The sequence below is a fragment of the Psammomys obesus genome, unplaced genomic scaffold, assembly GCF_907164565.1.
Source record: "Psammomys obesus unplaced genomic scaffold, mPsaObe1.curated_primary_1811, whole genome shotgun sequence".
NCBI lineage: Eukaryota > Metazoa > Chordata > Mammalia > Rodentia > Muridae > Psammomys > Psammomys obesus.
Window position 1 is genome coordinate 1,401,901 of NW_026596240.1, and position 27,765 is coordinate 1,429,665.

The 27,765-nt window shown below is 48.0% G+C and overlaps 1 protein-coding gene across 7 annotated transcripts in view; it reads left to right on the forward strand.

Moving 5' to 3' along the window:
* The window catches only part of St3gal5 (ST3 beta-galactoside alpha-2,3-sialyltransferase 5), a 49,354-nt gene extending 22,366 nt beyond the window's left edge, over window positions 1-26,988 (forward strand). For 4 of the 7 annotated variants that reach the window (XM_055596332.1, XM_055596331.1, XM_055596334.1 and 1 more), the window contains exons 2-7: window positions 4,790-4,913; window positions 7,278-7,389; window positions 15,060-15,403; window positions 19,297-19,483; window positions 21,099-21,257; window positions 25,825-26,988. In XM_055596332.1, coding sequence (XP_055452307.1) covers window positions 4,790-4,913; window positions 7,278-7,389; window positions 15,060-15,403; window positions 19,297-19,483; window positions 21,099-21,257; window positions 25,825-26,073 — 1,175 coding nt within the window. In that variant the 3' untranslated portion in view covers window positions 26,074-26,988. Of the gene's footprint in view, window positions 1-1,419; window positions 1,482-4,789; window positions 4,914-7,244; window positions 7,390-15,059; window positions 15,404-19,296; window positions 19,484-21,098; window positions 21,258-25,824 lie in introns of those variants that run through there. The other 3 variants (XM_055596330.1, XM_055596335.1, XM_055596336.1) reach the window with 3 other exon arrangements.
* The last annotated feature ends 777 nt before the right edge of the window (window positions 26,989-27,765 follow it).

The following is a 27,765-nucleotide window of genomic DNA, read 5'->3' on the forward strand; positions in this document are numbered from 1 at the left end:
AAACTTGCCAGGGTCTCTGCTGTAACATCTCCTTTAAGGCTTCAGCATTAGCTTCAGCAAAGTTTCCTAATAAGGTCTTTGGCACTGTTTTTTGAATGTACATGGTAGAATGATACACTGAGGTATTAAATATTCTAAGTCTAGAATTGGTATCTCTCCGGTTATAACCCTCCAGTTGAAAGACTGGATTATCTACAGTAGCGGGGAAATGAAAAAGAAAAATTGAAATAACCCGAGGGTCAGTTTACTTATGTTTGAGACAGGGTGTTACTGTGTAGGTCAGGCTGGCCTTGGTCTCACAGTCCTACTCCCTCAGATTCCTGAGTGCTGGGATTAACATTCGAGGTCAGTTTAAGATAAAAAGGTTTTCAGCAAATGTCCTTGTTGTGTACTTGAGCCTCTTTTGGGTATATGCCTAGGAGTGGTATGGCTGGATCTTGAGGAAGTGCTATTCCTAATTGTCTGAGAAAGCGCCAGATTGCTTTCCAGAGTGGTTGTACAAGTTTACATTTCCACCAGCAGTGGAGGAGGGTTCCCCTTTCTCCACAACCTCTCCAGCATGTGTTGGCTCTTGAGTTTTTTATTTTAGCCATTCTGATGTCTGTAAGATGAAATCTCAGGGTTGTTTTGATTTGCATTTCCCTTATGACTAAGGACGTTGAACATTTCTTTAAGTGTTTCTCTGCCATTCAATATTCCTCTATTGAGAATTCTCTGTTTAGCTCTATACTCCATTTTTTAATTGGATTACTCGATTTGTTGCTGTTTAACTTCTTGAGTTCTTTATATATACTGGATATTAGTCCTCTGTCAGATATAGGGTTGGTGAGAATTCTTTCCCAATCTGTAGGCAGTCGTTTTGTTCTGACAACAGTGTCCTTTGCTTTACAGAAGCTTTTTAGTTTCATGAGGTCCCATTTATTGATTGTTGCTCTTAGAGCCTGTACTGTTGGTGTTCTGTTCAGAAAGTTGTGTCCTGTGCCAATGAGTTCAAGGCTCTTCCTCACTTTTCCTTCTAAGCGGTTTATTGTGTCTGGTTTTATATTGAGGTCTTTGATCCACTTGGACTTTAGTTTTGTGCAGGGTGATAAGTATGGATCTAGTTGCATTATTCTACATGTAGACATCCAGTTAGACCAGCACCATTTGTTGAAGATTCTGTCTCTTTTTTCCATTGAATGGTTTGGCATCTTTGTCAAAAATCAGGTGTCCCTAAGTGTGTGGATATATGTCAGGATCTTCTATTTGATTCCATTGATCCACCAGTCTGTTTCTATGCCAGTACGATGCAGTTTTTAGTATTGTTGCTCTATAGTACAGCTTTTGCTCAACCATGTTTGTAGCAGCCTTATTTGTAATAGCCAGAAGCTGGAAACAACCCAGATGCCCCTCAACTGAAGAATGGATACAGAAATTGTGGTACATCTACACAATGGAATATTACTCAGCAATAAAAAACAAGGAAATCATGAAATTTGCAGGTAAATGGTGGTATCTGGAAAAGATCATCCTGAGCGAGCTATCCCAGAAGCAGAAAGATGCACACGGTATATACTCACTCATATAGACATATAGTATAGGCTAAACCTACTAAATTCTGTACATTTAAAGAAACTAATCAAGGGGAGGACTCTTGCTAAAATGCTCAACCCCTATCCAGAAAGGCAAAGAGGATGGACATCAGAAGAAGGAGAAAAGAGGGAACAAGTCAGGAGCCTGACACAGAGGACCTCTGAAAATCTCTGCCCTGCACTATCAACACAGATGCTGAGACTTAAGGGCAACCTTTGGGCAGAGTGCAGGGAATCTTAGGAAAGAAGTGGGAAATAGTAAGGTCCAGAGAGGACAGGAACTCCACAAGGAGAGCAACAGAACCAAAAAATCTGAGCATAGGGGTCTTTCCTGAGACATACTCCAACCAAGGACTATTCATGGAGATAACCTAAGACCCCTGCACAGATGTAGCCCATGGCAGTTCAGTATCCAAGTGGGTTCCATTGTAATAGGAACAGAGACTGTCTCTGACATGAACTGATTGGCCTGCTCTTTAATTACCTCCCCCTGAGGGGGAAGCAGCATTACCAGGCCACAGAAGAAGACAATGCAGCCATTCCTGATGAGACCTAATTGACTAGGATCAGAAGGAAGGAAAAGAAGACCTCCCCTATCAGTGGACTTGGGGAGGGGCATGCAGGCAGAGGGTGGAAGAAGGGAGGGATTGGGACGGGAGGAGGGAGGGAACCACAAGGGGGATACAAAGTGAATAAAGTGTAATTAATAAATAATTTTAAAAATTAAAAATAAATAAATAATAAAAGGTCTTTCAGCTGGGCTCAGCAGTGGCAGCGAACGCCTGTAGTTCTAGCACTCAGGGAGGCAGAGGCAGGCAGATACCTGTGAGTTCGAGGCCAGCCTATTCTAAAGTGAGTCTAGGATAGTCAAGGCCACAAAGAGAAACTGTGTCTCAAAAAAACCAAAACAAACCAGGAAAAAAAAAATAGAAAGGTTTTTTCCTCAAAGAAAACAACAAAAGTCTAGTCAGGTGTGGTGGTGCAGCCTTCAGTCCCAGTGTTAGGGAGGGTGAGGCCATAGGGCTACCAGTTCAAGGTGGGCCTGAGCTTCCCAGTGAGATCCTGTCTGCAAAGGGAAGTAAACCAAGTCATAAGATACAACTTGAGGGCTAGGATGTGTGTAGCTCAGTAGACATGCACGTGAAGCCCTGGGTTCAGTCCCCAGGGAGATGGGTGTTGGGGTGGGGTGGGAGACAGAATGGACAGACTGAGTATATTTAGCCTTTCAGTCAGAAACACTAAATATGGTAAACATATTACTAAATATGTAAATTTATCATAATAGCAACTGGTGCCCATACAAGATAGGCTATTGCTTTATTGGTACCTAACATTCTGACCTTGTTCTGATTTTACTGTTACTGTAATAAGCACCATGACCAAGAGCATCTTAGGGAGGAAAGGTCTGCTTAGTCTTGCTGCCCATCACAATTGGAAGCCAGGACAGGAGATCAAGGCAGGAACCAGGCAGCAGGAACTGAGGCAGAGGCCACAGAAGAATGCTGCTTACCGGCTTGCTCCCTGTGGCTTTCTCAGCAGCCTAGGGATCGCACAATCACAGTGGCAGGGCCTCTTACATCAGTTGAGAATTAAGAAAATGTTTCTCAGACATGTCCAGTCCCTGAGGGGCAGTTCTTCAGTTAATGTTTCTCTTCCCAGATGACTAAGTTTGTGTCCTGTTGACAGCTGAAAGTAATTGTGACACACCCCAAAGAGAATGCGGAACAGCCAGTCATTGCTCAGGAAGCATGGAAACAGTTATGTGGATTTTTTATAGACACAGAACAAACGATGCTCATGAGTTAAGGGATTTACCAACCGCTGGTAGGTGGGGGCATCTCTCCTGCAGGTTCAGGTGCTGTCTGATGACAGTATTAGCTTTTTGTGAGTTCATATGTTCCAGGGTTTTGCCTGGTAGTTGAAAGTTGATCTGCATCTGACATGCTACATCAGGCGTGGAACATGGGCACTGAGTGGCTACGGAGGCTGATTAAGATAGCCCAAGATTATTTGGATTCTAGACCAGCAGCATTACAGCTCTCCTAGGTTTTAAAGTTCAAACCCCACAACTGGTTTAGAGTCTTCAATGCAGCTGTGTGACCTTTTCCTTGGGAACTTCAGGATATAGCACTGAACTAACAGTTGTCTGAATAGCTGTCTTCTTTCTTTTTCAACCTGAAGCCCAGGAGGGATAGCAGGAACTCCAACATGTGAGGTGTATAATCCCACTGGTCGAGAAGATGACCACTCCCAGAAATTTTTGAGCCAAATTTGAAGCAAGCTTTAATTAAATACTGGCTGAGATGATGGACTCTGGCCCGGACCGTTCTGGGGTTCACAGAAAATGGCTGCGAGTCACATTTTGTAGTAGCTTATATAGGCAGAACCCATAAGGCCACATATTTTCCAGCAGACCCAGTCAAGGGAAGGGATAGATCCTGAAGTACTTCCTGACTACATCTTTTTCGCCTCCACTGTGTGATCAGGCGTATCAGGCGGCGCAGTGGAATCAACCAAGCTTGTTTAGGGAAGTGAAAACCCCGGGGCTTTTTATTCTGTATGAACAACAGCCTCGAACACTTCAGAAAGTGTCCAGGCACTTCAAAACCAGGTCATCAGAATTGCTGGCAATTACATACTTCACCATCTTGCCAGCCCCCACCCCATATTAAGTTTTAAATTTTGGAGTAGTTTTAGATTCATGTGTGACAATCTGTAGATTCTCTACACCTTTCCCCCACCATGGCATCATGCAAAACTACAGAGCTGTGTCTCAACAGTCAGGGCAGCAGGAAATGTCAAGATCCAGAACATTTCTGTCACTTCAGGGTCCCCCACGGTGCCATACCCCGAGACAGCGTATGTAGCTCTTGCACTCACCATCCTCCTGCCTCAGCCTCTCCAGAGCTGGGATTATAGGTGTGTCCCAGCACACCTTCTCCTCCCAGTAATTCCTTTCATCTATTGCTGTGCTCTCTGCTTCTGTGGTTTTGTTGTCTGAAGAGTGTTAGGTCTCATACAGCGTGTGACCCTTTAACATTCATCTCAACATCACTCCCTCTAGTTTGGCTAGTTTGGCGCAAGTTGTTGTATCAGTGGTTGTAGCCATAGCTTCTATTACCAAGTAGTACTCCAAGCACGGCAGTATCAATTTAAAGTCTCTTAAAGTATCATGCACCTAACACTTCTCCCTTCCCCCATTTCCTCTCTCTTCCCAGCAATGCCAAGTGAGTTCACCTCTGTAAAGCTGAGAAGTGATTGCTCAAGGAACTCCCTGCAATGGTACACCCGAACCCAGCACAAGATGAGAAGACCCAGCTCGTTACTAAAACACATCCGAAAGTAAGCACAAGCCCCAGGCCCTAAGAATACCTCCAGGTCAACAGCATAAGGTTAGAAGTGTTCAGTGAGGTTCGCACCTGAAGTTAGAGGCGAACGCTGGGTCCAAGGAGCAGGTAAAGCGAAGACTCAGTACATAGACGAATGAGTTTATGCACCGCTTGTATTTGATAGATGGGTTTGATGGGAGCACCATTGCCAGTCTCTGAGCTTGGGTGCCTGAGAGTAACTTAGTGTACCATTGCCTAACAAAAGGTGTGCTTAGCTATTGTGCGATTATGTAAACTGACAAATTAACGTCTCCAGAAGACTCCTGAATGCCACTAAATATTGAACACTGGAGACGACAGGTGTTTAAGCCAGGGGACTCTTACGTCCCAGCACTTAGGAAAATTAGCAAAGGAAGAACTTGGGCAGGCTTCTTTGGTACCAACTTGAAACTTTTTCCTTCCTTCCTTCCTTCCTTCCTTCCTTCCTTCCTTCCTTCCTTCCTTCCTTCCTTCTCTTTCTTCCTTCTTTTCTTTTCTTTCTTCCTTCCTTTTCTTCCTTCTTTTTTCTCATTCTTTTTAAATTAAATTACATACTGTGGGGGTTATTCACCTGCATTGAGATTGCAAGCACAAAGAAAGAAAAAAAGGAAATACATTATTTTTCTCAAAAGATGACTCTTTACCTTTGTTTTCAGAAGAGCATATTGGAGCGCTTCCTGCAGTGCCTGGGTTTGATTTTGATCGTGTGTGTGGTGGTTCATAACCACCTGTAACTCCAATTCCAGGGGATCTCACACCTTCATGTAACCTCCTTGGGGACTGAGCACACATGTGGTGAATGTACACACATGCAGGCAAATATTCACACACTAAAATACAAGTAAACAGGTCTTAAGGATGTTATTTAAAGCAGTGGCTCTTAAATTGTGGCTTAGACCCTTCGACATTTCCTTTATCAGTGTTGCTGGAGACTTACTGAAAAGAAGTCTTGGCAGGGCCTTGTGGTGTACAGTTTTAATCCCAGTGCATGCAAAGCAGAGGCAGGAGGATCTTTGTGAGCTAGAGATCAGCCTGGTCTGCCTAGATAAGAAGCCACAAGACAGCCAGAACTAATTAGGAAGGCCCTGTCTCATAAAAACAAAACCAAACAAACAAAACTAAACACTCGAGCCAAAACTAAACACTCTCTTTCCTCCAGGGACTGCGTGTCTGTCCATCTGTCTGTGTGCATGGTATGATGCTAAGCAAGTGTGAATTATGAGAGCTGTAGAGACAGTCTTCGATGTGCTTGGGGTAACTGCTGGTGTTCTCTAATCACGCATTCCTTGGTAGGATTCTCTAGAAATACAAGTAGGTTAGTAGGTTTTTTCTTTTAATGTTTTGTCTGCAAGAATGGCTGCACCACGTGTGTCAGTGCCAGAGGCCAGAGAGGATCCCCTAGGCCTGGAGTTACAGATGGTGCTTAGCCCCGTGGGAGATTGTTTCTTTAAAATCCGTGAGAACCTTGTGCATTAGAACTGTATCTAGTCTACTGTAATTAAATATAAAAAAGAAAAAGAAAAAAAAAAGCAATTTCGCTGGAGTGGCATATGGTGATTCCAAACATGCAAAAGGAAATCAGATTCTTAACTAGAGAACTGTGTGTTAAGAGCTTTCATCATCTTTTTTGTTTGTACAGTTGCAGTGTTCTTTCTAACAAGACAAATGGAATAATTTTTCTCCTAAAGAATAAAATCAGCTGTCAATTTAATTAAAAAAAAAAAAAACTGCATCTAGGTTTTCCACCTCCCCCTTCACCTGGACTGTTTCTTTGTTAAAAGCCTGACAGTATTTAAAGATGCAGAAAAAGATTCTGTAGTTCTACTGCTACTACAGTTCCATCATCGACATTGTGATTTAGATTTTACTATCTGGATTTTCTGCCCTTGCAAAAAGAGGCATTGGGCATGGTGATTCTATATTTACTTATAAAAAAGAGACTCATAAGTGACTAATTTATCTCATCAGGAAATGATACCTTCCTTTTACTGTACGGTAACCAGAGATCGATGGTTCTCAACCCTCCTAATGCTGCATCTCTTTAATACAGTTCTTCAGGTTACATGTGGTGACTCCCAACCATAAAATTATTTCGCTGCTATTTCATAGCTGTAATTTTGTGACAGTTATGAGTTGTGATGTAATGTCTGCACTGCAGAATTTCTGATCTGTGATCCCTGTGAAAGGGCTGAACAGCTCTCCAAAAGAGTCGTGAGCCACCGGTTGAGAGCCGCTGCCTTAGATCTACTTTTATTTCATTTGACTTAGGACTGCCTTAGTTTATGTTTCTCTCTGGGTGTCGCAGACTGCGTTACTCCACCTGATTCCGCCCATCCAGGTGTGCATTGCTTGGGTTTGGATTGTGGCTCCTGTACATCCTCAAGGTAAACTACACTGTCGAAGAATGTGACATGAAAGGAATGTACGAGGTGAAGCCTGACCACAAAGAGGTGAGCTGCTGCATGTGGTTTAAGGTCACATGTGTCCACACACACACCTTGGCTGCAAGCCCATCTCTGCTGTATGACAGAGAAATACCAGTGAAAACCTCAAGAAGCATTCTACTTTCATAGCTGTGGTCTGTGACAAAGTGCTCTCGCCAAAAGCACCCTAGGGGAGGGAGGCTTTCTTTCAGTTCAAGTAACTGCAGTCCATCATTGAGGGAAGTCAAGGCCGAATGCTAAGGTATGCCATTCCATTCAGATTTACCCTGTAACCAGAGAACTCGCTCACACCCAAGGCAGTGTGTCAGAAAGCATGCAGGAGCACTGCCTGCTGGCTGGCACAGGCTAGTACTCAGCTAACTTCCTATGTAGCCCAGGACCACCTGCGCAGGGAATGGAACTGTTCACGGTGGACAGGCCCCTAAACCGCCAGTAACAGTCAAGACATGCTCATGGGCCAGTCTGACCTGGGCAGTCCCTCAGGTGAGACTCCCTTCTCAGGTGACCCTAGGCTGAGTCCTGTTGACAGTTCAAGCTAGGACAAAGGAAAACTCAGTCTTAGCACTCCAAAACCAGACACCCTCCTTCTCCACCCACCACCTAGCCTTTCCATCCTGCAGAATTAGTGTCCATTTACTAGTGGACTCTACTGGACACATGTTGAGGCACCTTCCATGGAGTTCATTCATCATGATGATTCTGTTGATGTGATGTGTCATTCCTGGGCTTCGGTTTTTGTGGGATCTCTGGAAACACCACAACCAGCAGAGGAAAGATCCATGTGAGAAAGAAGGAAATCTGGTTCAGCACGACTCCATAGCCGGTGTTGGTTCAAACGTCTCGACTCTGACACCGGGCAGTTTACTTTAGGCACATTTAAATATAGTCCAGTTTGGGAAAAAGTTTCCTCATGTGCACAAGGAGGCATGATTACATTGAAACTCTTCCCAAAGTACGTGTCACGTCTTCCATGAAGATAAAGACAGGCTGCATGTGTTATCCTAAGGGTCATGGGGAGGTTCTGGTGTCGTCTTGCTCACACAACTGGTACAGAGGTCATCTAGGCTATTAGCACCCCCCCCCATCCTGGTTGAAAGAGCTTGGGGGAGCCCCTGACCATACAGATAGCTCAAGGATCGCCTAGGCTACTAGCAACCTCCATTTCCAGCCTTCCGGGAGGGAAAGAGGTGATGCATTTCTTCCACTGAAGAGACAACATTGCATGTTCAACAATCCTGGTGTTCCAGGTGCTTATCTGTGAGTACAAAGACAGGTTTTAGTCTGAAAGATTTTTTACATAGTATTGCATTCAGTTTTTCTTTCAGTTTTTGTTGATGTTTCTAAGTTGTTTGATAGGTGAAGTAGTGAGTAGTTAGGTTTGTAGTGTTCAGCCCAGGGTAAAAAAAGTGGTGATTGAATCCAGGGTGGTGAGGCGGCAGTGAGCTCCAGGAGGAACAGACTGTTACACGGACTGTGGCTCACTCTGTCGTTCTTCCTTATCAGCCCAGCCTCTTGTCTATCTACAGACAGTGGCCTGTGGGTATGACCTGCTCACCGACATCTAACCCAAGTAGCCAGTGTAGCTACCCTTGTTCTGTGCTTGGTATGTGTCAGGGGTCATGCTGCAGCTGAAACATGCTCTCAGCTCAGAGAGTCCTCAAGATCGCCTGGGATGTAGCATGTCATCCTCCCTGTCACAGCTGAGGTGACTGGGGATTGGAGATGAAGCAATCAAGCCAGGGTCCTGACCAGTCTGTAGTCCCAACACTTAGGAGACAGAGGCAGGAAGATTGCTGCCAGTTCAAGGCCTGTCTCACCTAACTGAACCAAACCAAACCCAATGGTACTGGAATACACTAGGCCCAAGTTTTCTCAACTGGGAAGTATCAGGAATGGTGAATGTCTGTTCTTTTCTAGATGCTTCCTTCCTTGCTGGATTTGGATTCATTCATTCCTCTTTTAGTCTGTATTCTTCAGATGCTTCCGTTTTTGTGGTCGAGCTAAGGAAGCCACTTGGCCTCAGCGGCTTAGTCACAGGCTTTTGCCTTCCTGCATGCCTCCCTCCTCAGATGCTTCCTGTCTCCTCTTGTTTCGTGAGGATTCCACATCTGCCTGGAGCCTCCTCTGCAGATTGGTCTGGCCTTGCAGACATCCCTGAAGCCCGTTCAGTTCCAAGGCCTTTCACAGCACTCCTGCACCAGGGTTTTTTACTTCCTGTTGTTTTCTGTCTCCTGGAAAAGGCCTAAGATAATGGGTTTAATATGGGTTACTGAGTCACTCTGGATTCTTCTTCCTTGATCTTTGCCAAGCTTCCCCACTTTCTCATGCATCTTATTTTCCTGTTCTTTGAATCACATGTACCATGACTGCCTGCCTGCCTGCCAGATGATGGCTCTGGAGTCTGTGAGGAGGTGCTCGGTGCTTGGGCACAGATCGGATGAGTTTCCATAGCGCCTCATATGGAGCCCACCTGGCAGACATAGAGACCTGGCTGCCCGTGAGCATTATCTCCCCCAAAACTACAGGAATAGACTGGGGTTGGTCTCCTTGTCCTTTTAGAGGTCAGACAACTGCCTTCATGTGGATTTATGTGTGCCCATGCCACCATGCCTGGTTTTCTCCCTGAGTCCTCAACTCGTGCAGCAAGTTCTTTGACACTCAGCCATCACCCGGCTCCTGCTCTGATTGTGATAGCTGTTACTCTTTTTTTTTAATTTAAAAAAATTACGTATCTAGGTTATTGTTTTTGTTGTTCTGATTTTGGGTTTTGGAGATAGAGTTTCTCTGTGTAGCCCTGGAACTCGCTCTGTAGACCAGGCTGACCTCGAACTCTACCCTCTGCCTTCCAAGTGCTGGGATTAAAGGCGTGCCCTACCACACCCAGCTAGAAGTTTGCCTGCATGTCTGTCTGTATATCCTAAGTATGCAGTACCCACAGAGGCCAGAAAAGGACATTGGATCGCCTAGAATTGTAGTTACAGATGGTTGTGAGCCTCCAGATGAATGCTGGACATCTAACCCAGGTCCTCTGGAAGAACGGCTTAATGGCTCAGTGTAACGACTGAGCCATGATGACGGGAGCTATTGCTCTTTAACTTTCTTCAGTGACTTTAGATAAAAAGACCAAAAACAGACTGAGGACTGCATCTCTGAGGCATCAGAGAAAAGGTGGGAACACTTACACGGCCTGAAAGATCTGCTTTAGGGCAAATGGTAGGACGGCCTAGGTGGCTTCAATGACAGGCATATTGGACTGGCTACATTCTGCAGGGGAAGGGCTTGAGGTCTCCTTCCGTTCGTCACCCCTCTCGTGCTGCTTCATGTGAGTATATTCCCAGTGTGTCTGAACTGTGCAGTATTTGCAAGTAGGTTGAGTTCACACAGTTCCTGAGAGTCTTGGGAAGGCCTGCATGCCAAGGTGGCTGTTAGGGGTTCTGTGTTCTGGTCTGTTGTCTCTTTTGTCTCTGCCTCGGGTATGCCCTATCACTGGACAGTAGGATTTCTAAGCACTGAGCCTGCAGTGTCACCTCCCCCAGAAGTCTCATTACCTTCAGGAGCACGTGGCGACGCCTCCATCCCCGTGTGACCGCATGGCCCATCACCGGCTTCCCCTTGCGGCATCCCAGCGTGGCCTCCGTTGGCGCACTGGGTACAGCTGCTCCCTTGTTCCCTCTCAGCCTCTCTCTCTAACCACTTTATTGAGATACAATTCACACATCATAAAACTCACCGCGTATGGCATGAGCCTTCTACATATTTACAGATCTGTGCTGCGTGGTGATGTGTGTACAGAGCCTTTTCATCATCCCCTAAAGAAACTGCAGGACTGTTAGCTCGATCCCTGGTCCAGGCAACCACGAATCCCTTTCTGCTCTAGGGCTGTTTTCTGTTTGATGTAAATACAGCCCACTGCCTTTTGTTGCTGGCTTTTTGCACTTAGCATAATGTGTTCATCTTTCCAATTGAAAACTAACATAGTAACTGGACACAGGAGCTGGACATAGTAGCCCATGGTGGTAATCCCAGCACTCAAGAGGCTGGAGCTGGGATTGGAGCCAGTGTGGCTGTGTAGTAAGACCCTGGTTCTAAAACTAAGCAACAGCAAAATCCTCAAATTTCAAATAATACAGGAAAGAATAAGCGAAAGTTTGCTATAGTTTTCCACTGGGGAAGAGAGTAGGGGACTGTTTTGTGTACTTAACCCTTGAAAGCCGTGGTGAAGCTGGAGGCAAGTTCTGTTTGCCTTTGTTCGACAACGTGAGACATTTTTAAAGGCAGGTCACGCGGCTCGGGCTCATTGTGAACCCTTTAAAAACATGTCTTTATTTGTGTGTGTGGACTCATACTTGCCACCGCACACACGTACAGGCCATAGGACAACTTACAAGAGGTCTTCTCCCCTTCTACCATGGGGTTCTAGGGACCGAACTCGGGGTGTCCCGTGTGGAGCACATTAACCTGCTCGGCCCGCTCCCTGCTCCTACCCTCCTGGAAACACAAAGCAGCAGCAACATCAAAACCATTCTAACCCTTTCAGATAGCCCCACTTTTCAGAAAGGTCTTGGTAAGATGGCCCCCTTCTGGTGTGTGCAGCGTGTCATGGAGGGCTTGGGGTGGGGCACAGCAGAAAAGAGATGGGAAGTGGGACAGACAGGAAGTCCCAAGCCGCAGCAGCCAGGCATCCATCTGTTATTTGTCGTGCACAATGGACTTGGACTGCAGATGTGCCACACACCTGGCCTACGTGAGTGTGGGTTTCAATGACTGTACGTGTGTTGTCTCAGCAGAGTGAGCCCTGTTAGCTTCGGTGGCTGTGTCCAGCATCTGGAAGCATGAATGGCACCCTTGCCCAGCCCTGCCAATATTCCCGGTTGCACTGGGCCCAAATGCCATTCATTCTGCAGGGGAGGGAGAGCAGCTGCCCAGTTGTGGAGCGTATGTTGTGTTTGTTTGTTTTTAGTGTCCATTAACATGCCAGTTGTTAACAAGACCAGTAGAAGCCTCTGAAAGGAGGCTTGAACACACTGAAAGTGTGGCTCCCATGGCTTTGAAGAACCAGAGCCTTCATCTCCATCCCTAGTTTTGACACAGTGTCATGGTTCTCTGCATCCCAGGGCCGCCTAGATGGTGCCTTCCAGTCAGCCACCCCACCCCCTTTCTTTTCAGCTGCCGTGTTCAGGAACCACTACCTCCTCCAAGTACCCCAGCTCCTAAAGTGAGCTGTTCCATTTTTTATGTTTGTTTGTTTGTTTGTTTAAGCTTCGAAGCCCATGCAGGGAAAAGAGGAGAGAGAGACAGCGAAGTACATTGTAATTAGAAAAGTTATCCCACATGATTGCTGACACCTTCAGAGCTCAGCCCGAGTTTAAACAAGTGGAAACAAGATTGGAGAGGATGGGCGGGGGTTCTGACATCAGCAGTGCCATTGAGCTGTGCCTGCCTGTGCCCTCCAGTTTCCTGGCCAGGCTGTGGCAGGCACCGAAGGGGAGGGCGACAGCTGGGTCTTGGACTCTGCTCTCAGTGTGAGAGAGTAAACTTGAAGCCTGAAACTGAGTGCTTTTCCAAGACGGGGTAGAATGAAATCTCACTCCTCTCCAAAGGAGACTTGTACAGAAAAGATCTGGCAGCAGAAAGAGCCGGGCACACACTTCCCACTTGCTTACAACCCCCTTCCTGTCCGGTAGTGAGAAGCTTCCCGGGTCTCCTTTGACACTTTGCAGATGTTCCTTTGCGTCCTAGGTGACCTGGGAAACCATGCGCTGGGCAGGTATCCTTGGGGTGAATTGGGCCTTTGGAACTCCGAAAATGTCTGTCTTTGACCACCAGGCCTGGAGTCTATAGGGTATATGAAGACCGTAGCAGGAGTCTTTCTGTTTGCTTCACCTCCCCAACTTTGGCATTAAGGATGGATGGAGCCTCATGTGCTTAGTGTTTATGAGGACACAGAGTCATGAGAGATTCCTTGCTTGGCTTTCCAACTGATTGCTCAGGGAAAATGCTAGTCTGGAATGTCATTTCTTTCCTGTAGGTGTAGAAGCTGCTGTTTCAGGCCTTGGCAGTGGGCAGCCCAGCTCAGCCATTCCTTCTGCTGCATGTGCCGCCTTGAAACCACAAAGGATGCTCGCTAGTACTGACCTTATTTTAGAGTGCCACAATGGGTGTGAGTCTGTGAGACAGTCAGTCCCCCATTCCAAAATGACGCCAATCCCCAAAATGTACATGCTATGCCCTTTACAGACACTAAGTAACTTTTCAAGGCTGTACTTTCAAGCCCTTTTCAAAGGCTTTCTACTGAAATGAGGGAAGTGTGTTCCCTTTAAACACATATTCTACAAAAATTAGATAATGGGTGGTGAGGTGGAGCCATGTGTGGAAAGCACCTCCTGCCAGGACTGACAACCGGTCCACCCCTTAATCCCAGGTCAGAGAAGGAGAAAGCTGATTCCCATAAACTGACCCCAGACACCCGCACACACATCCTTGCACACGAAGGCACATGCATCCACACCCACACACTTGCACACAGAATGAAGTGTAATAAGAAATGGAGTAAAAATAGTAATAAGACTGAGGAAAAACAGCTGAGGTAATGTTTAAAACTACAGCAGTAGGAATCTTTATGGTACACTAACAGGTTTAGAGACCAGTTCCTCGGAAATAGAGGACCTCATGCCACACATTTGCATGTGTGCACAGGAGGAAGCTGCCTGGGAGCCGGCATGTGAGCAGGCAGGCTGTTGAACAGAAGAATGGAAAGCAAGAAGACACAGGAGCCACGTGTGGGCAGTCTCCTGACGTGGCCTTCAGCAGCTGGTCTTTGCTGATAGGAGCCATCAGCTCTAGGGAAATGCACATGAACCAGCAGGTTCCCTGTGCTCAGGACACTTGTTCCCTGATAACGCTGAAGGGCATTTGTCTTCCAGACCAAAGCCAATTACCCTACTGATAAACAAGACTGCTTCTTAGCCTGCTGGGTGGAAATTATGAAGCTCTCCGTTATTGAAGTAAAAGACAAAACCCACATAACTCAGTTTACCGTTGTAACCGTTTGGGGTATTGAGAACCAAACCAGAACTTTGCAGCTTGCCAGGCAAACATACCACTAAGCTCATAGACCTCTAGAGCTTCCTCTTTATTGTGTGTGTGCACGCATGGGTGGGCCACAGAGTATAGAGGTCAGGCGACCACCTTTGGGAGTCGGCCCTCACCTTCCATCCTGTGGGTCCTAGAGATTAAACTCAGACACCAGGCTTGGCAACTGGCACCTTTACTTAGCCATCTTGCTGGACCTCCAGAACCTTTCAATTTGCAAAGCCCAAACCCCATGCCTGTTAGACACACTCGTTGCCTCTCCTCCTCGGTGCCTGGCCCCACCGTTCTCCTTGGCGTCTGTGAATCTGCTCACTTTGTACACTGCAGTAAAGTGCAGTCATCTTAGTGCCCATCTTCTTAAGACAGGTTTGTCTCATTGGCATAACTAACACCCCTGGAGAGTTTCTCTTCCTGTCAGGGAACCCCCGGGTCCTTCCTGCTCCTGAGCAAAAAATTAGCCCTAAAAGTTCTGTGTTGCCAAATGATGATCAACAAGGGAGTGACTCCAGCCATCATAGGAGTGTCAGACGGTGCTGTTTCTGATGTTGGAGAGGTTTTAACGCCTACGTTGCTCTCCCCTCCAGAGAGCTCAGAGACATGCTTGGCAAGTCGTACAGAAGAAATGCCGGCCCAGGTTCGCGAAGATGAGCATGGCTCAGTTATTTGAGCACAGGTACAACATGGACTTGGAGCCTTTTGTGCAGAAGGTCCCCAGGGCCAGCGAAGCCGAGCTCAAGTATGACCCTCCTTTTGGATTCCGGGAGTTCTCCAGTAAAGTCCAGACCCTCTTGGATATGCTGCCTGAGCATGACTTCCCTGAGCACCTGAGAGCCAAGGACTGCAAGCGCTGCGTGGTTATCGGGAACGGGGGCATCCTGCGTGGACTAGAGCTGGGCCACGCCCTCAACCAGTTCGACGTGGTAATAAGGTACCTACTCAAAACCAGCCTCTCTGCTCTAGAACCGGGTCCTGTACTCCTGCACTAAGAACAGTGGCAGCTCTTCAGCAGCCCTGGGTCAACTCTTGGGGTGTTGACATAAAACCACAAACGGTCAGGTTCCCAAACTACGCAGCGGTTATCCTAGCTTCAGTGTGCTGTGGCTGGAGTCACTTGCCAGGCCTTTCAGAAGAGGGAGGTTTGGAAGGATGGGGGAGGAGGGTCTTGCTAAACAGTACTGTTAGGTGATGTGGGCTGGGAGGTCGCTGGGAACACCTGGCTTTGGGAGTGGAGTTTGGGGTAGTGAGACCTGGGGTCAGCTCTGAGAGGGCAGCTAGACCTCAATTCAAGCAGTAGGCAGCCATCCTGGGCTTTGACTTGCCTAACTCTTTAAATGGGGCTTTGTTTGCTAACTGGATTTTTGTTTGCTTGTTTTGTGGGTCTTTTGTTGGTTTTTTGGTTGGTTGGTTGGTTGGTTGGTTGGTTGGTTGGTTGGTTGGTTGGATTTTTGGATTTTTTGTTTGTTTGGTTTATGAGATAGGTCTCTCTTCATAGCTCTGACTGTCCTGGAACTCACTACGTAGACCAGGTTGGCCTGGGACTCCCGAGTGCTAGGATTAAAGGCATGTGCCACTGGCATGGTACTTAAAAGTTATTCCTGTAGATTAGGGGATAGATGAATGGTAGAATGCTTGCTTACAGGCACAAGGCCCTCCATTTAGTGGGAGTGCAGGAGAGAAAAAAAGGTTTTCCAATTAGAAACGTAAAATATACCCTTTCTTAGGAAGAAAACATCAGCGACCCCTAGCACGAGTACCCAGCACTGCTGATTTGTTGTGCTGCTTTTCATGGGCAGCTCTGGACATGGGCGTCTGTGTTTCTATCTGTCTCTAAAGATTGGTTTTGGTTTTCATTTGTGTGTCTGTGTGTATGCGCACACATGCATGCGAGTGGCCATGGAGACCAGAAGAGAGCACCACAGTCTCCTGAGTGAAGTTACCGGCCGTTGGATGCTGCCCAGCGGGGCTGCCAGGAACTAAACTGTGGTCCTCTGGACGAGCAGCCAGCATTGTCCACCCGGGCCACCTCTCCAGCCCTGCATTTTGTATCTTTGTGAAGTGTTTTGAACTTATATTTTATGAATAGTTTCTGAGGTCATTAGTATCTTAGAATGCTTGTAGAAGAAGATAATTTTTTTGGTGACTCTTTTGCCATACTTTAGGATATTTCACTTTTTATTATGAAACTACTTGTGTATTTTATGCTCGTGTCTTTCTGCCAGTTCTGATTAGGTCCTTAGACAAGTTGAATTGGTGTCTTCAAGGCCTGGGGTCTGTTTTTCCAACCCTGGGTACACGGCAGTAAATTAGCCACAAGAGCTAGGTCCTAGTTCAGTCTGTGTAGCCTGCGGTGGTCCATGGGCAGATGGAAGACAGGAGAATGTAGCAGAGCCTAGAGGTAAGGGTGTGACGGATATGGTTGGGAGTGACACACAGAGAGTGGAAGCATTTCAGAAGACAATCTGGAGGTCATATTGAAAAGTAATTGACCGCCCCTTTTAATGGTTTGAAAACTAATGTCAAGTGATAGCAAGATTTCTAGTCCAGGGGTCTAAGGCCTTAGCTGAAGTGCTATCAGACACCCAGAAGTGGAAAGAACTGGTTATCGGGGCACCTGACGAAATGCACTCCAGCCATTTTGATCCCCAAAGTGAACATCATGTTCACATGGGACGTCTGTTAATTGGTCAGCCATTCCATGACGCCTCAGTTTCCTCATCTGTAGCCCAGAAGCAGAAGGGTTCGTCCTCTGTGGAGACAGGATGCATGAATGGGTATAAAGTACTAAGCAGTGAGTGGTAGGCTTCTCAGTGCTGCAGCTACTTCAGGAGCGCATAGAAGGCAGAGGGCCGGCACAGGGCATGCTGGGTCAAAGGCCTCTTAGGAAAGACTGGGTGTTCAGAGGGACAAGGAAAAAGCTAGGAAGAAGCAGAAGGGAGCCGCAGGCTACTGAGAGCCAAGCCAAGTGGGCTGGGTCTTGCAGGGGTCCGTGCGTGTGACCGCTGTCATCCATTCGTGCTTCTTGTTGCCCAGCAGTGTTAAGTGCTTTCTTCTCAGAAATGACGTCATGAGTAGCTGGTGCCACAGAAGACACAGGTGTCGGTGCCTAACTGCTGAAGTACAAGGTCTTGAGGCTTCTAAACCTTGCACCTGGCCCCATTTGAGCAGATGAAGTAATGCCTGTGTGTCAGTAGCACTGTGCAAGACAGGGCCAGGAACCCCGGCCCATCCTAGCCAGCAGTGCACGGTTAGGCCGAGGGGAAGAAGGCAGACCTGACGCAGACAGTGCAGGCTTCCAGCTCCAGGACGGGTGGCTAGAGGAGGCTGCACACCAAGCTGCCTTAGAAGGACAGTGTTCTTTCTTCTCTGACAGGAGTCGGGTGGGATGGCGGAGTGAGGGACCCTCGCTGGTGTGGGGACAGGACTAGGACAGCTGGGAGGGGCAGAAATGGGGCTCGATGTCCTTTTAGGAGGAGGAAGATTGGTTAAGAAGGATCTTCGTTTTCACAGTCTTGTGGAGATAGTGAGGATAGCTCCCATCTGCCTTCTCCCAGCTCCCTGGTTGCCCACATTTCGTGTGTTGGCTGACTTCCCCTGTATCTATGCAGATGTTCCTAAGCTCACAGAGAGGCTCCTGCCTGCACTCCCAGCAAACATTTCCATCGAAAATGCATCTCAGGGCAAGGATGGTAGCTCGATGCAGAAGTTCCCTGCTTCAGGACTGGAGTTTGGGTCCCCAGTGTCTGAGCACATGCCACAGGCATAACAGCCCAGCTGTAAATATCATGCTATGATCCCTACTGGGTCATAAAGCAAAGTGAAGGATGCCAGTCATTTCCCCTCGTGATCCACGTGTCTGCTACCCTGTGGCATCATAAAAAAGTATGTCCACAGCCCAGGAAACACCCAAAATCCAAAGTTCAAAATTGGGTTTTTATCAAATGCACATTGCTTTGAACCTTCGTGGAGGTGAAAGATTTTACATTGGCCGCTCGAAAGTCAGAGGCATCTGTACCAGTCCCCTCTGCTGACCTCTTTGTGAACGTTGCAAGTTACAAGCCCTAAGAACTTGGGTGTGACTTTCCTGAGAACAGGGACACGATACTCAGGATCAGAAAGCTATTATATACAGTTAATAAATTGTATCCATACATTAATGCTTACAGACCTAATCTACAGACTTTACTCACATGTAACTGTTTATATAAATAATGCCTTTTGTTTTCACATCAGAAGAAAGAAAGCAATCTGGCTAGTGGCGTGCTTTGGCATTTAGTTGTCCTCTTTGGTAGCTTAATTTAATAACCATGGGATTAGGTGTTTAAGACCTGGAAGAGGAAGTAGCCGTGAGGTAGAAAGGTTAGACACAACTGTGTGGCAGATGCTTTGATGAGGTTTCAGAAGACCATTAACTAGCTGGGCACAGTGGCACACCCCTGTAACCCCAAGTACTCAGGAAACTTTAGAACTCAGGCAACAACTCTTAATTATGTGAGTAAACAGGAGATTTTCAAAGAAATCCTACGCAGGAAAGCCCCAGATGTTATATGATTGGGCTAGCTTCAGCTGGCAGAACGGCTGAGGTTGACCGTCTAGGCTTTTCTGCTGGTGTTCTGCCGTGGATGGCAGCCTGCATTCAGCCGGAACCTGGAGGACAGTGCTGTGGAGCACACCGAGGCCTCTGGGAGGGAAGCCTACTCCAACAGTGTCCCGATTCATGGAGGACATGGCATAGGATGTTGGGGTGTGCATGGTGTGACAGGATGGTTGATGGCTTCCTTTGTCAGTTGTTCCTTTTTTTTTTTTTTTTTTTAATTTGATGAGGTTAAACAGTGCTCCGGTCGAGGGTTATTCTCAGCACGTTGGAAATAAAACCACTATAAGAATGACTTACCCAGAGGGCGCACCGCTGTCGGATGCTGAATACTACGCCAATGACTTGTTCGTCACCGTTCTATTTAAGAGTGTTGATTTCAAGTGGCTTCAAGCAATGCTAAGAAACGAATCCCTGGTAAGAACCGAAATTCTTCTGGCAGTCAGACATTGGTAAAAAGTGAGGGCACCTGGGATTACAATTATGGGCTTTTCTTTTTAGACACAGTAGAATGCATACTTTTGTGTTGTCTTCCAAATTATATTCTCCCTCTTTGTAGAAAACCCCTCAGGACTCCAGCTGCAAAATGCTTTCAGAACCTGGTTATGAATTGGCACATGGAACTGAAACTGCAGCTCAGTTTGTAGAGTGCTTGCCTGGCATACAAAAGGCCTGGGTTGAATTCCTAGCACCACTAGAACCGGGTAGAGGGGTGCACACCTATAACCTCAGCACTGTCGAGGTGCAGGCAGGAGGCTAAGCTCTGGGTCGCCCTCAGCTCCATGGAGTTGAGGCCAGCCTGGGAGACCTGAGGCCCTGCCTTAGAAAGAAGCAAATCAGATGCCCCGAACAAGGAGGCTTTTCTTAGGTGGTCACTGCTACAAGGACGTGTCCACTTTAGGGCCACACTGCTATCCTGAGGCCGGACACCTCGTCCTCCAGAATGGACCTGCGTGGCGTTTCACTCACGAAGCGAGCTTTGCCTGGGTGCATGTAAACTAGCTGGGACTGTGTGTGCTCGCCCCAGAGCTGCCTCTCCCTGGAGTAAACTCAGGGCCTTCAGGAAGGCAGAGGCCCCAGCATGCCCGGTACTCAGAGACGTGACTGTGGCCCCAGAGCTCGGTCTCAAACCACAGAAATCTTAATACAAGGGCAGGCTCGGTGGGGGCAGAGGCCACGGCCACCGAGTTCAGTCCCGGCGAGCTGCACGGCAGAGGGGAGGCCCAGACACCGTCCTCTGCCAACACACAGGGGCTGGGCAACACGCACTCATGAACACTCACACACTCATACAGTCTCACACACTCATACACTCACCTATATACACATACTCTCACATACATATACACACACTCCTACTCACACACTCATACACATATATGCACACTCATAACTCACACACACTCATATACTCATACCACACTCACACACTCATAACTCACACACACTCATATACTCACACCACACTCACACACTCATAGTCACACACACTCTCACACATATACTCACATGCACTCACACACATACACTCACACACACACTCACAGTCATACGCACACGCGCGCACACACTCTGGTTGAAACGCACGTGTGTTAGGTTAGTGGGCCCGCCCCAGAGCCTGGGTCTGCAGATCGTTTGGATTTTCTGGACTCTCTGCTGGGGAAGGAAGTGACCTCCAGCAGGTGCTAAGCGATTTTACGTGACTGGGAAGTGGCGTGGGTGGAAGTGGGTGTGAGGACTGTCACAGGCCCTCGGCACGGCACTGTGGCTCCCTCCCGTCGCTGCTCTTCTCTGGGACCACGGTGGTTGGCCATCCCCGGGAGTTTCTTCCTCCAGCACGCAGGCTGGCTCCTGCCCTGCCCTCAGGCCTGAGCCACCTTCCCAGGTGGCCGGTTTCGGGGTGGCACTGCTGGGCTTATGTGCTGGGAGTCCATGCATTTGCTGAGTGTGCTCAGGTCAGCCGGGGGCAGCTGGACCGTCTCCTCCGCCTCTCTGACAGCGTCCCTAATGGCTGCTCTCGTTCTTTCCTCAGCCGTTTTGGGTACGGCTCTTCTTCTGGAAGCGGGTGGCAGAGAAGATCCCACTCCAGCCGAAGCACTTCAGGATCCTGAACCCAGTTATCATCAAAGAAACCGCCTTCGACATCCTTCAGTATGCCGAGCCTCGCGCGAGGCTCTGGGGCCAAGACCAGGTATTTTTGTCACTACTCATCGGACTGCTCTCTGTGGACAGGAAGGGACGTGTTCACGTTTTGAGGGGCACATCTGTACCCCTAGAGCAGCGGCTCGCAGCCTGTAGGTGCAACCCCTTTAGAGGCCAAACGGCCCTTCCGCAGGGGTCGAGTATCAGGTATCCTGCATATCAGATACTCATAGTGTGATTCGTAACAGTAACAAAGCTGGAGTTCTGAAGTAGCACTGAAATAATCTTACCGTCGGGAGTCAGCACAACCCGAGGAACTGTATTAGAGGGTCATAGCCTTAGGAAGGTTGAGGACCGCTGCCCTGTAGAAGGGAAACCTACTCATTGACCAGAGAAGTCCATGTGTGTTCATTCTTACACTTCTCGAGGTGAATTCGCCTTCCTCCTGGGGGTCCCTTACCCTGGCCTGTATAGCGACACCTGGTTACTGAGGTGTTAGTTGAGGCATCTTTGCCCCACGGCCATACTACAGGCACTCTGTTCATCTGAAAAGGTTCTGTCTACTTTATATCTGCGAGACACTAAGAATTGGAACTTAGCAGCACTTCGCAGATGATGGTAAATGAAGTTTGCCCTCTAAGCCAGTACTTTGGAGTCTGACCCCATCTCAGACATTCAGACTTAATGGTCAGTGTTGTGATCCTCATGTGGGGATTTTCAAAATTACCCAGATGGTGTGCTTTGCATCCTGATGTGAAAACCTTATTGTTCGAGGTTGTCCATTGAGTAAGTTGTTAACCTGCAGTTGACATGTGCCACTGGAAGGTGGTGGCATGGAGAATGCTTTTATTACCTTTGGGGGGGTTGGGTTTGGGGTTGTTTGTTTGTTTTGTGACAAGGTTTTGCTGTATAGCACTGTCTGTCATGGAACTTGCTTTGTAGATCAGGTGAGTGTCAAACTCATGTAGTTCTACCTGCTTCTGCCTCTAGGGCTGGGACTAAAGGCAGGTGCCACTACACCTGGCTTGGAAATCCTTCTTAAACAAGATTTAGCACATGTATGACCAAATAACAATGCTCAAAATACAAAGAATTCTTCCTAGAGCTAAAACAAAAAGAAGATAGATAAGCAGGCAGGCAGGCAGGCAGGCAGGCAGGCTGGCAGGCTGGCAGGCTGGCAGGCAGGCAGGCAGGCAGGCTGGCAGGCAGGCAGGCAGACAGGCAGGGTGGAGCAGGAGACACGGCTCAGCACTCACCGACAGTTCAGAGCACTGGCTGCACTTCAGAGGCTCTGAGCTCTGTTCCCGGCACCCACAGAGCAGGTCATCACTGTCTGTAACTCCAGGTTCAGGGGCCCCAGTGTCTCCTCTGGACTCAGAGGGCATGGGTATAATACACTTGTATACATGAAGGCAAAACATTCATACAGGCAATACATTTGACAAAAGAAGAAAATAAAATAAACAAAAATGCGTAATAAACTATTTAGTCCCCAGTAATTAAAAGCATTTAGAGCCACAGCGGCTCTCACTTTCTTGTGGTTTAGTTTGTTTTTGCAATAGGATCTCACCAAGTGACACTGGTTGGCCAAGAACTCACTATGCAGAGCTGACTGGCCTTAACATTCCCTCCATTCTCCTGCCTCTGCCTCTGGTGCAGGAATTACACGCAGGCACCACACCTGCCCGGTGTTTTGCTCACCTTCTTAGCAGAGTTTAAAGGCTTGGCAAGCTCTTCGTCTGCAGTATGTATGTAGAATAAATTAGCCTTTTCCCTGTACTAGTGGCACGCTTTAACTTAAAATACAGATGGTCAGGGATAGAGAGGTGGCAGTTCCGAGCATGCATTGTTCTTTCAGAGGACCTGATTTCAGTTCCCAGCCCCCGCATCAGGTGGCTCCCAGCTGTCTGGAACTCCAGTTCCAGAGCATCTGATACCTTCCTCTGGCCTCCTTGGGTACACACACACACACACACACACACACACACACACACACACACACACCACACACCACACACCATACATACACATTACATTCAGACACACATACACACAAATAATAAAGATAAAATCTTTTTAACTTATAAAGTAAGAATTATCTTGGTCAGGTGTTGTGACATAACCATCATCCCTGTGCTCAGGAAGTGAAGGCAGATTCAAGGCCAGACTCAACTTCAGAGTGCAACTTTGCCTCAAACAGGATGAATTTCCTTTTACCCAGCAATGTTAGACTAACACCTTTATTATTTAAAAAAAAAAAAAATAGAGGAATCTTCACTATCAGGCAGTTAAAAATGTTCACCATGGCATCAGTAGCAAAATGCTGAATGAAACATAGCCTAAATATTTATCATAAGAAGGCGTTTTTAGGAGCTGGGGACGTGGTTCAGTTGATAGAGTGCTGTCCACATTAACCGGTCCCTGGATTTGATCCCCGAAACTGCACAAGCCAGGCATGTCTGCACTTGCAGCACCCAGGAGGCAGTGGCAGGTGTGCCGAGAATTTAAGGGCTTCCTTCCTCTACTTCGTGGCAAGTTCAAGGCCAGCCTGGGTCAGCTCTGAAAATCCTCGTGTCAGAGGCTCCTCGTGCACACGCTTCCGTCAGGTGCAGAAGTTTTGTGGGCCACTGGTCTTAGGGCTGTTTTGTAGATGATACAGTTTAAGGAGGTTCTAGTCCTTTTTAAAAAATTACATTTATTTATTTGTTTCTGTTTTTGTTTGTGTGTTCGTGGAGGTCAGAGGACAACTTGCAGCTGTAGTTCTCGCCTTCCACCTTATTGGTCCTGGGGATTGAACTCGGGTCATCAGGCTTGGCTGCAGACACCTTTGCCTGCTAAGCCATCTTGGCCTCCTGCAGTTCTCTCTCAGCTCTCCCCGTCACTGCTCCCACGAACAGTTGATCTGACCCACAGTGGCACAGGCACAGGATGTGGATTCCCTGTGTGCTGCTTGTCCTGTGTGTCACTTGCTGGAGGGCACAAGACAGCACCACAGCCACCGCACGGAGGCGTCCTTGGCAGCCATCCCCTTAGCCTCTGTGTACGTGCAGACTGGCTGTGGCAGGGGTCTTAGGCAGTCAGGTTGGCTTTGCGAAGTGAGTGCCCATGGAGCAGGAAGCAGCCGAGAATGAATGACAAGCTCCTGGAGCATTCCCCATCCAGAACCTTTGAGCTCTGGGTGACTCTCATCCTTTTTACAGAAAAGGGGTGTTTATGGAAGCTACAGCCTTCACTAAAATGAGAGAAACATCTGTAGGTCAAAAGCTGCCCAGAAACAAATTCAGATTGAACATCCTGAATGTGAAAATCAAAAACTCTCTGATAGCTACCATGATGTCATCAGTGGAAAATTCCGCACTTCAGCTCATGTGATAGGTCATAATGAAAGTGTGAACATGCTAAAAATACCATATGAAATTGTAGTGTAGGGCATATGTGATATACAAGAGAGTATCAGTGCATGGGGTCTTATTCCCAAGATGTCCTACTGAGCATACACAAGTACTGCAGAAATTCCTAAAACTTGGACCCTCGGATTCCAGATGCAGGAAATAGCCTGCATCAGGACCAGTGCCACCCCTCAGGGAGGGCTGTCAGCCACAGGCTTTCTGGACTTGTCTTACGGTGCTGTTTTTACCCAAAACTTAACGAAGATCCAGAGAGCTTTGTGCCAGGGTTGCACATCCCAGGAGCCATGGCAAGATGCCAGGCAGACAGAGGGTGTGGCGTGTCAGCAGTGGGAAGCTAAAATGGGCCTCTAAGGCCAAAGTTAATTGAATCTGTTTTGAAAGGAGTAAATGTAGCCAGGCAGAGTGACTCACGCCTGTAACCCAGCCCTCACGGAGTGGAAGCCAGCTTGGGTTACATGGCAAGACTCTGTCTCAAAATAAAAAACAAAACCAAAAGGGATGGTGTGTCACCTGCTGGGTAACATACAAGTTCAGTCCCAGCCCCACGTGGTGGAAGGAGACAGCAAACTTCTGAACGTTGTCCACTGTCCTCCAAGCACACACAGTGACACACGCACACATATATCTTAAAAGTACAAAAATACAGTCAAGTTAGCTAATTGAAATTTAAAGATCAAAGCATGTTCACGCCCTTAATTCAGGTCTGCCTTAGCTGCTGGGCGTGTGAAAGTGGCCTGAGGGGCTGGGAGAGATGAGCTCACAACCACAAACATGAGAATGGTCTGAGACCAGCCAGTGGCACTTACCAGCCGTAAGTGGGACGCTGTCAGCAAGTAGGGAGAGGTGCCCACAGGGGTGGGCTCCAGAAACAGGGCCTGGGGAGGACCAGTGAGGGTCCTCCCTGAAGTGAAGTGGACAGACCCTTATCACAAACATCTAGACCGAGCAGGTTTTATTTAGGAATGTACACATGTATACACACACACACACACACACACACACACGTGCGCAGTAACAGTGAAAAAAGAAGCCATGAATTTGCAGGATTGCTGGGAGAGGTATGTAGGATGACTTGGAGGGAAGAAACAGAAGGGGGAAATGTAACTATATTATAATCTCAAAAATGAAAGAAGTAAAAGAAAGAAAAAGGGAGTATTTTTTTAAAGAACTTAGTAAATTGACTAACTGTGTCTGTGCTCTTTGCAGAACGTGCCCACGATGGGTGTCGTTGCTGTTGTCCTGGCCACACACCTGTGTGATGAAGTCAGCCTGGTAGGCTTCGGCTATGACCTCAGCCGACCCAGGAGCCCTCTGCACTACTATGACAGTCAGTGCATGGGCGCCATGAACTTGCAGGCCATGCACAATGTCGCCACAGAGACCAGGCTCCTCCACAGGCTGATCCTGGAGGGCGTGGTCACGGACCTCAGCGGGGGCATCCATTGTGCCTTCTGAGCCCAGCAAACCTCACGGAGAGAAGCGGCGGGAGCCGGGATGAGCCAACAGCCTCCACGTGCATTTCGCCCCGAGGCTGCTTTGACGTGCAGCTGGAGTTTTTAATCTTAATTTAAAAAAAGGAACAACAAAAGTTTAGCCCTTCCCCCTTTGTCCTATTTATTTGAATTCAGTGTTGGGTTTTGCACATTTTTATAAGTTAATTCTCAGACTGGGATTGGAAAGACTTTTCAAAGAGAATTGTATGGAATGATACTTTATTGTATTTTAAGGAAGTAATTTAATTTGCAAAAACTGTACTCTTGTATTCTGCAAGTGAGTAGCCGGTGAGGAGGTGGGCGGGGCCGCTGCCCCTGTGGGGATGGCCTGGGTTCTGCTGCTCTCCGTGGTGGAGCTGCTGGCAGAGAAACTCGCAGCCTCCCGAGTGAAGGGCTTACCCATCGCCACTGGAAGGCGCAGGAAGTTGGGGCCACAGCCGCCGTCTGCCAGGAGCCTCCCGGGACTCACCCAGGGCAGCTGTCGCAGCGCTGCTGGCGGGCGAGCTGCTTCATGCTGCACTACAGCCCAGCTGCAGGAGCACGTCTTCCCGCACCCGCAGGGCACTTGTAAACTTCCGGAGAAGTGTTTTTTCCTGCCCTTCCAGAGCACTTATGTGTTACTTACAGTGCCGCGACGTTTGTTAGAGGTGGGGTGCATCAAAATTATGACAAAGCCTTTGCCATCCAGAGCCATGAGGAGTGATCCCTCTCCAGGGATGGTCTCGTTTCTGAAGCACTGGAGTGAAATCCTCCCATTGCCATAACTTAATAAAAAGATTTTCAAATGGCTGACAGTGTATACCAAGCAATGTCAAAAAAAAAAAAAAAGTGGAAGAAATAAAAGCTTCTGAGGAGGCCTGTGGCCTCCTTGTTGTGATTGTTTCTTTATTCCTTCACTGTGGGAAATCTCCTCCTCCACGAAGTGGAGACCTCACCGTGGATGCTGCATAGTGAGGGGCAGTCAGGGGGCCTCACTCCTGGCTATTGATCCAAGTCCAGGCCCCTCTGAGAGGTGGTGGGTGCCTACTATTCAACACTGACAAAATTCCAGGTCCAAGGGAACTTACTAAAAGAAAGCATTTAATTCGGGGCTCAGGGTTCCGGAGGGTGAGTCCATAGCCACCATGACAAGGAGCGTGGCATGGGCAGGCATGGCAGCGGGCAGGCAGGCATGGCACGGGCGGGCAGGCATGGCAGCGGGCGGGCAGGCATGTTGCTGGAGCAGCTGCTGAGACCTCATGGCTCACAAGCAGGAGGCAGACAGAGCTAACTGGGAGTGCGGGCTTTTGAAACCTCAAAGCTTACCCCAAGTGACACACCTCCAACAAGGCCACAGCTCCTAATCCTTCCCAAACGGTTCCACCAGTGGGGACCAAGCATTCAAACCTGAGTGCATGGGGACCGTTCCCATTCAAACCCTCACGGAAGTTCTCAGTCGCCCTCGCCCTGCGCTCCAGCTCGTCTCTCGGTGGCCTAGTCTTTGTCTCAGAAGGTTAATGCAGCCATTTCCCATCACCTGCTGTGCCTTGGTTCTGCAGTTCCTCCCTGCCCGGGGCTGTCTGGTGCCTCTCCGGTCACTCCACTGCCCTGCAGCCCCAGGGAAACCTGTTCCCAGTGGACAGGAAGTGGTTGGCAACACAAAACCCCACCTCCG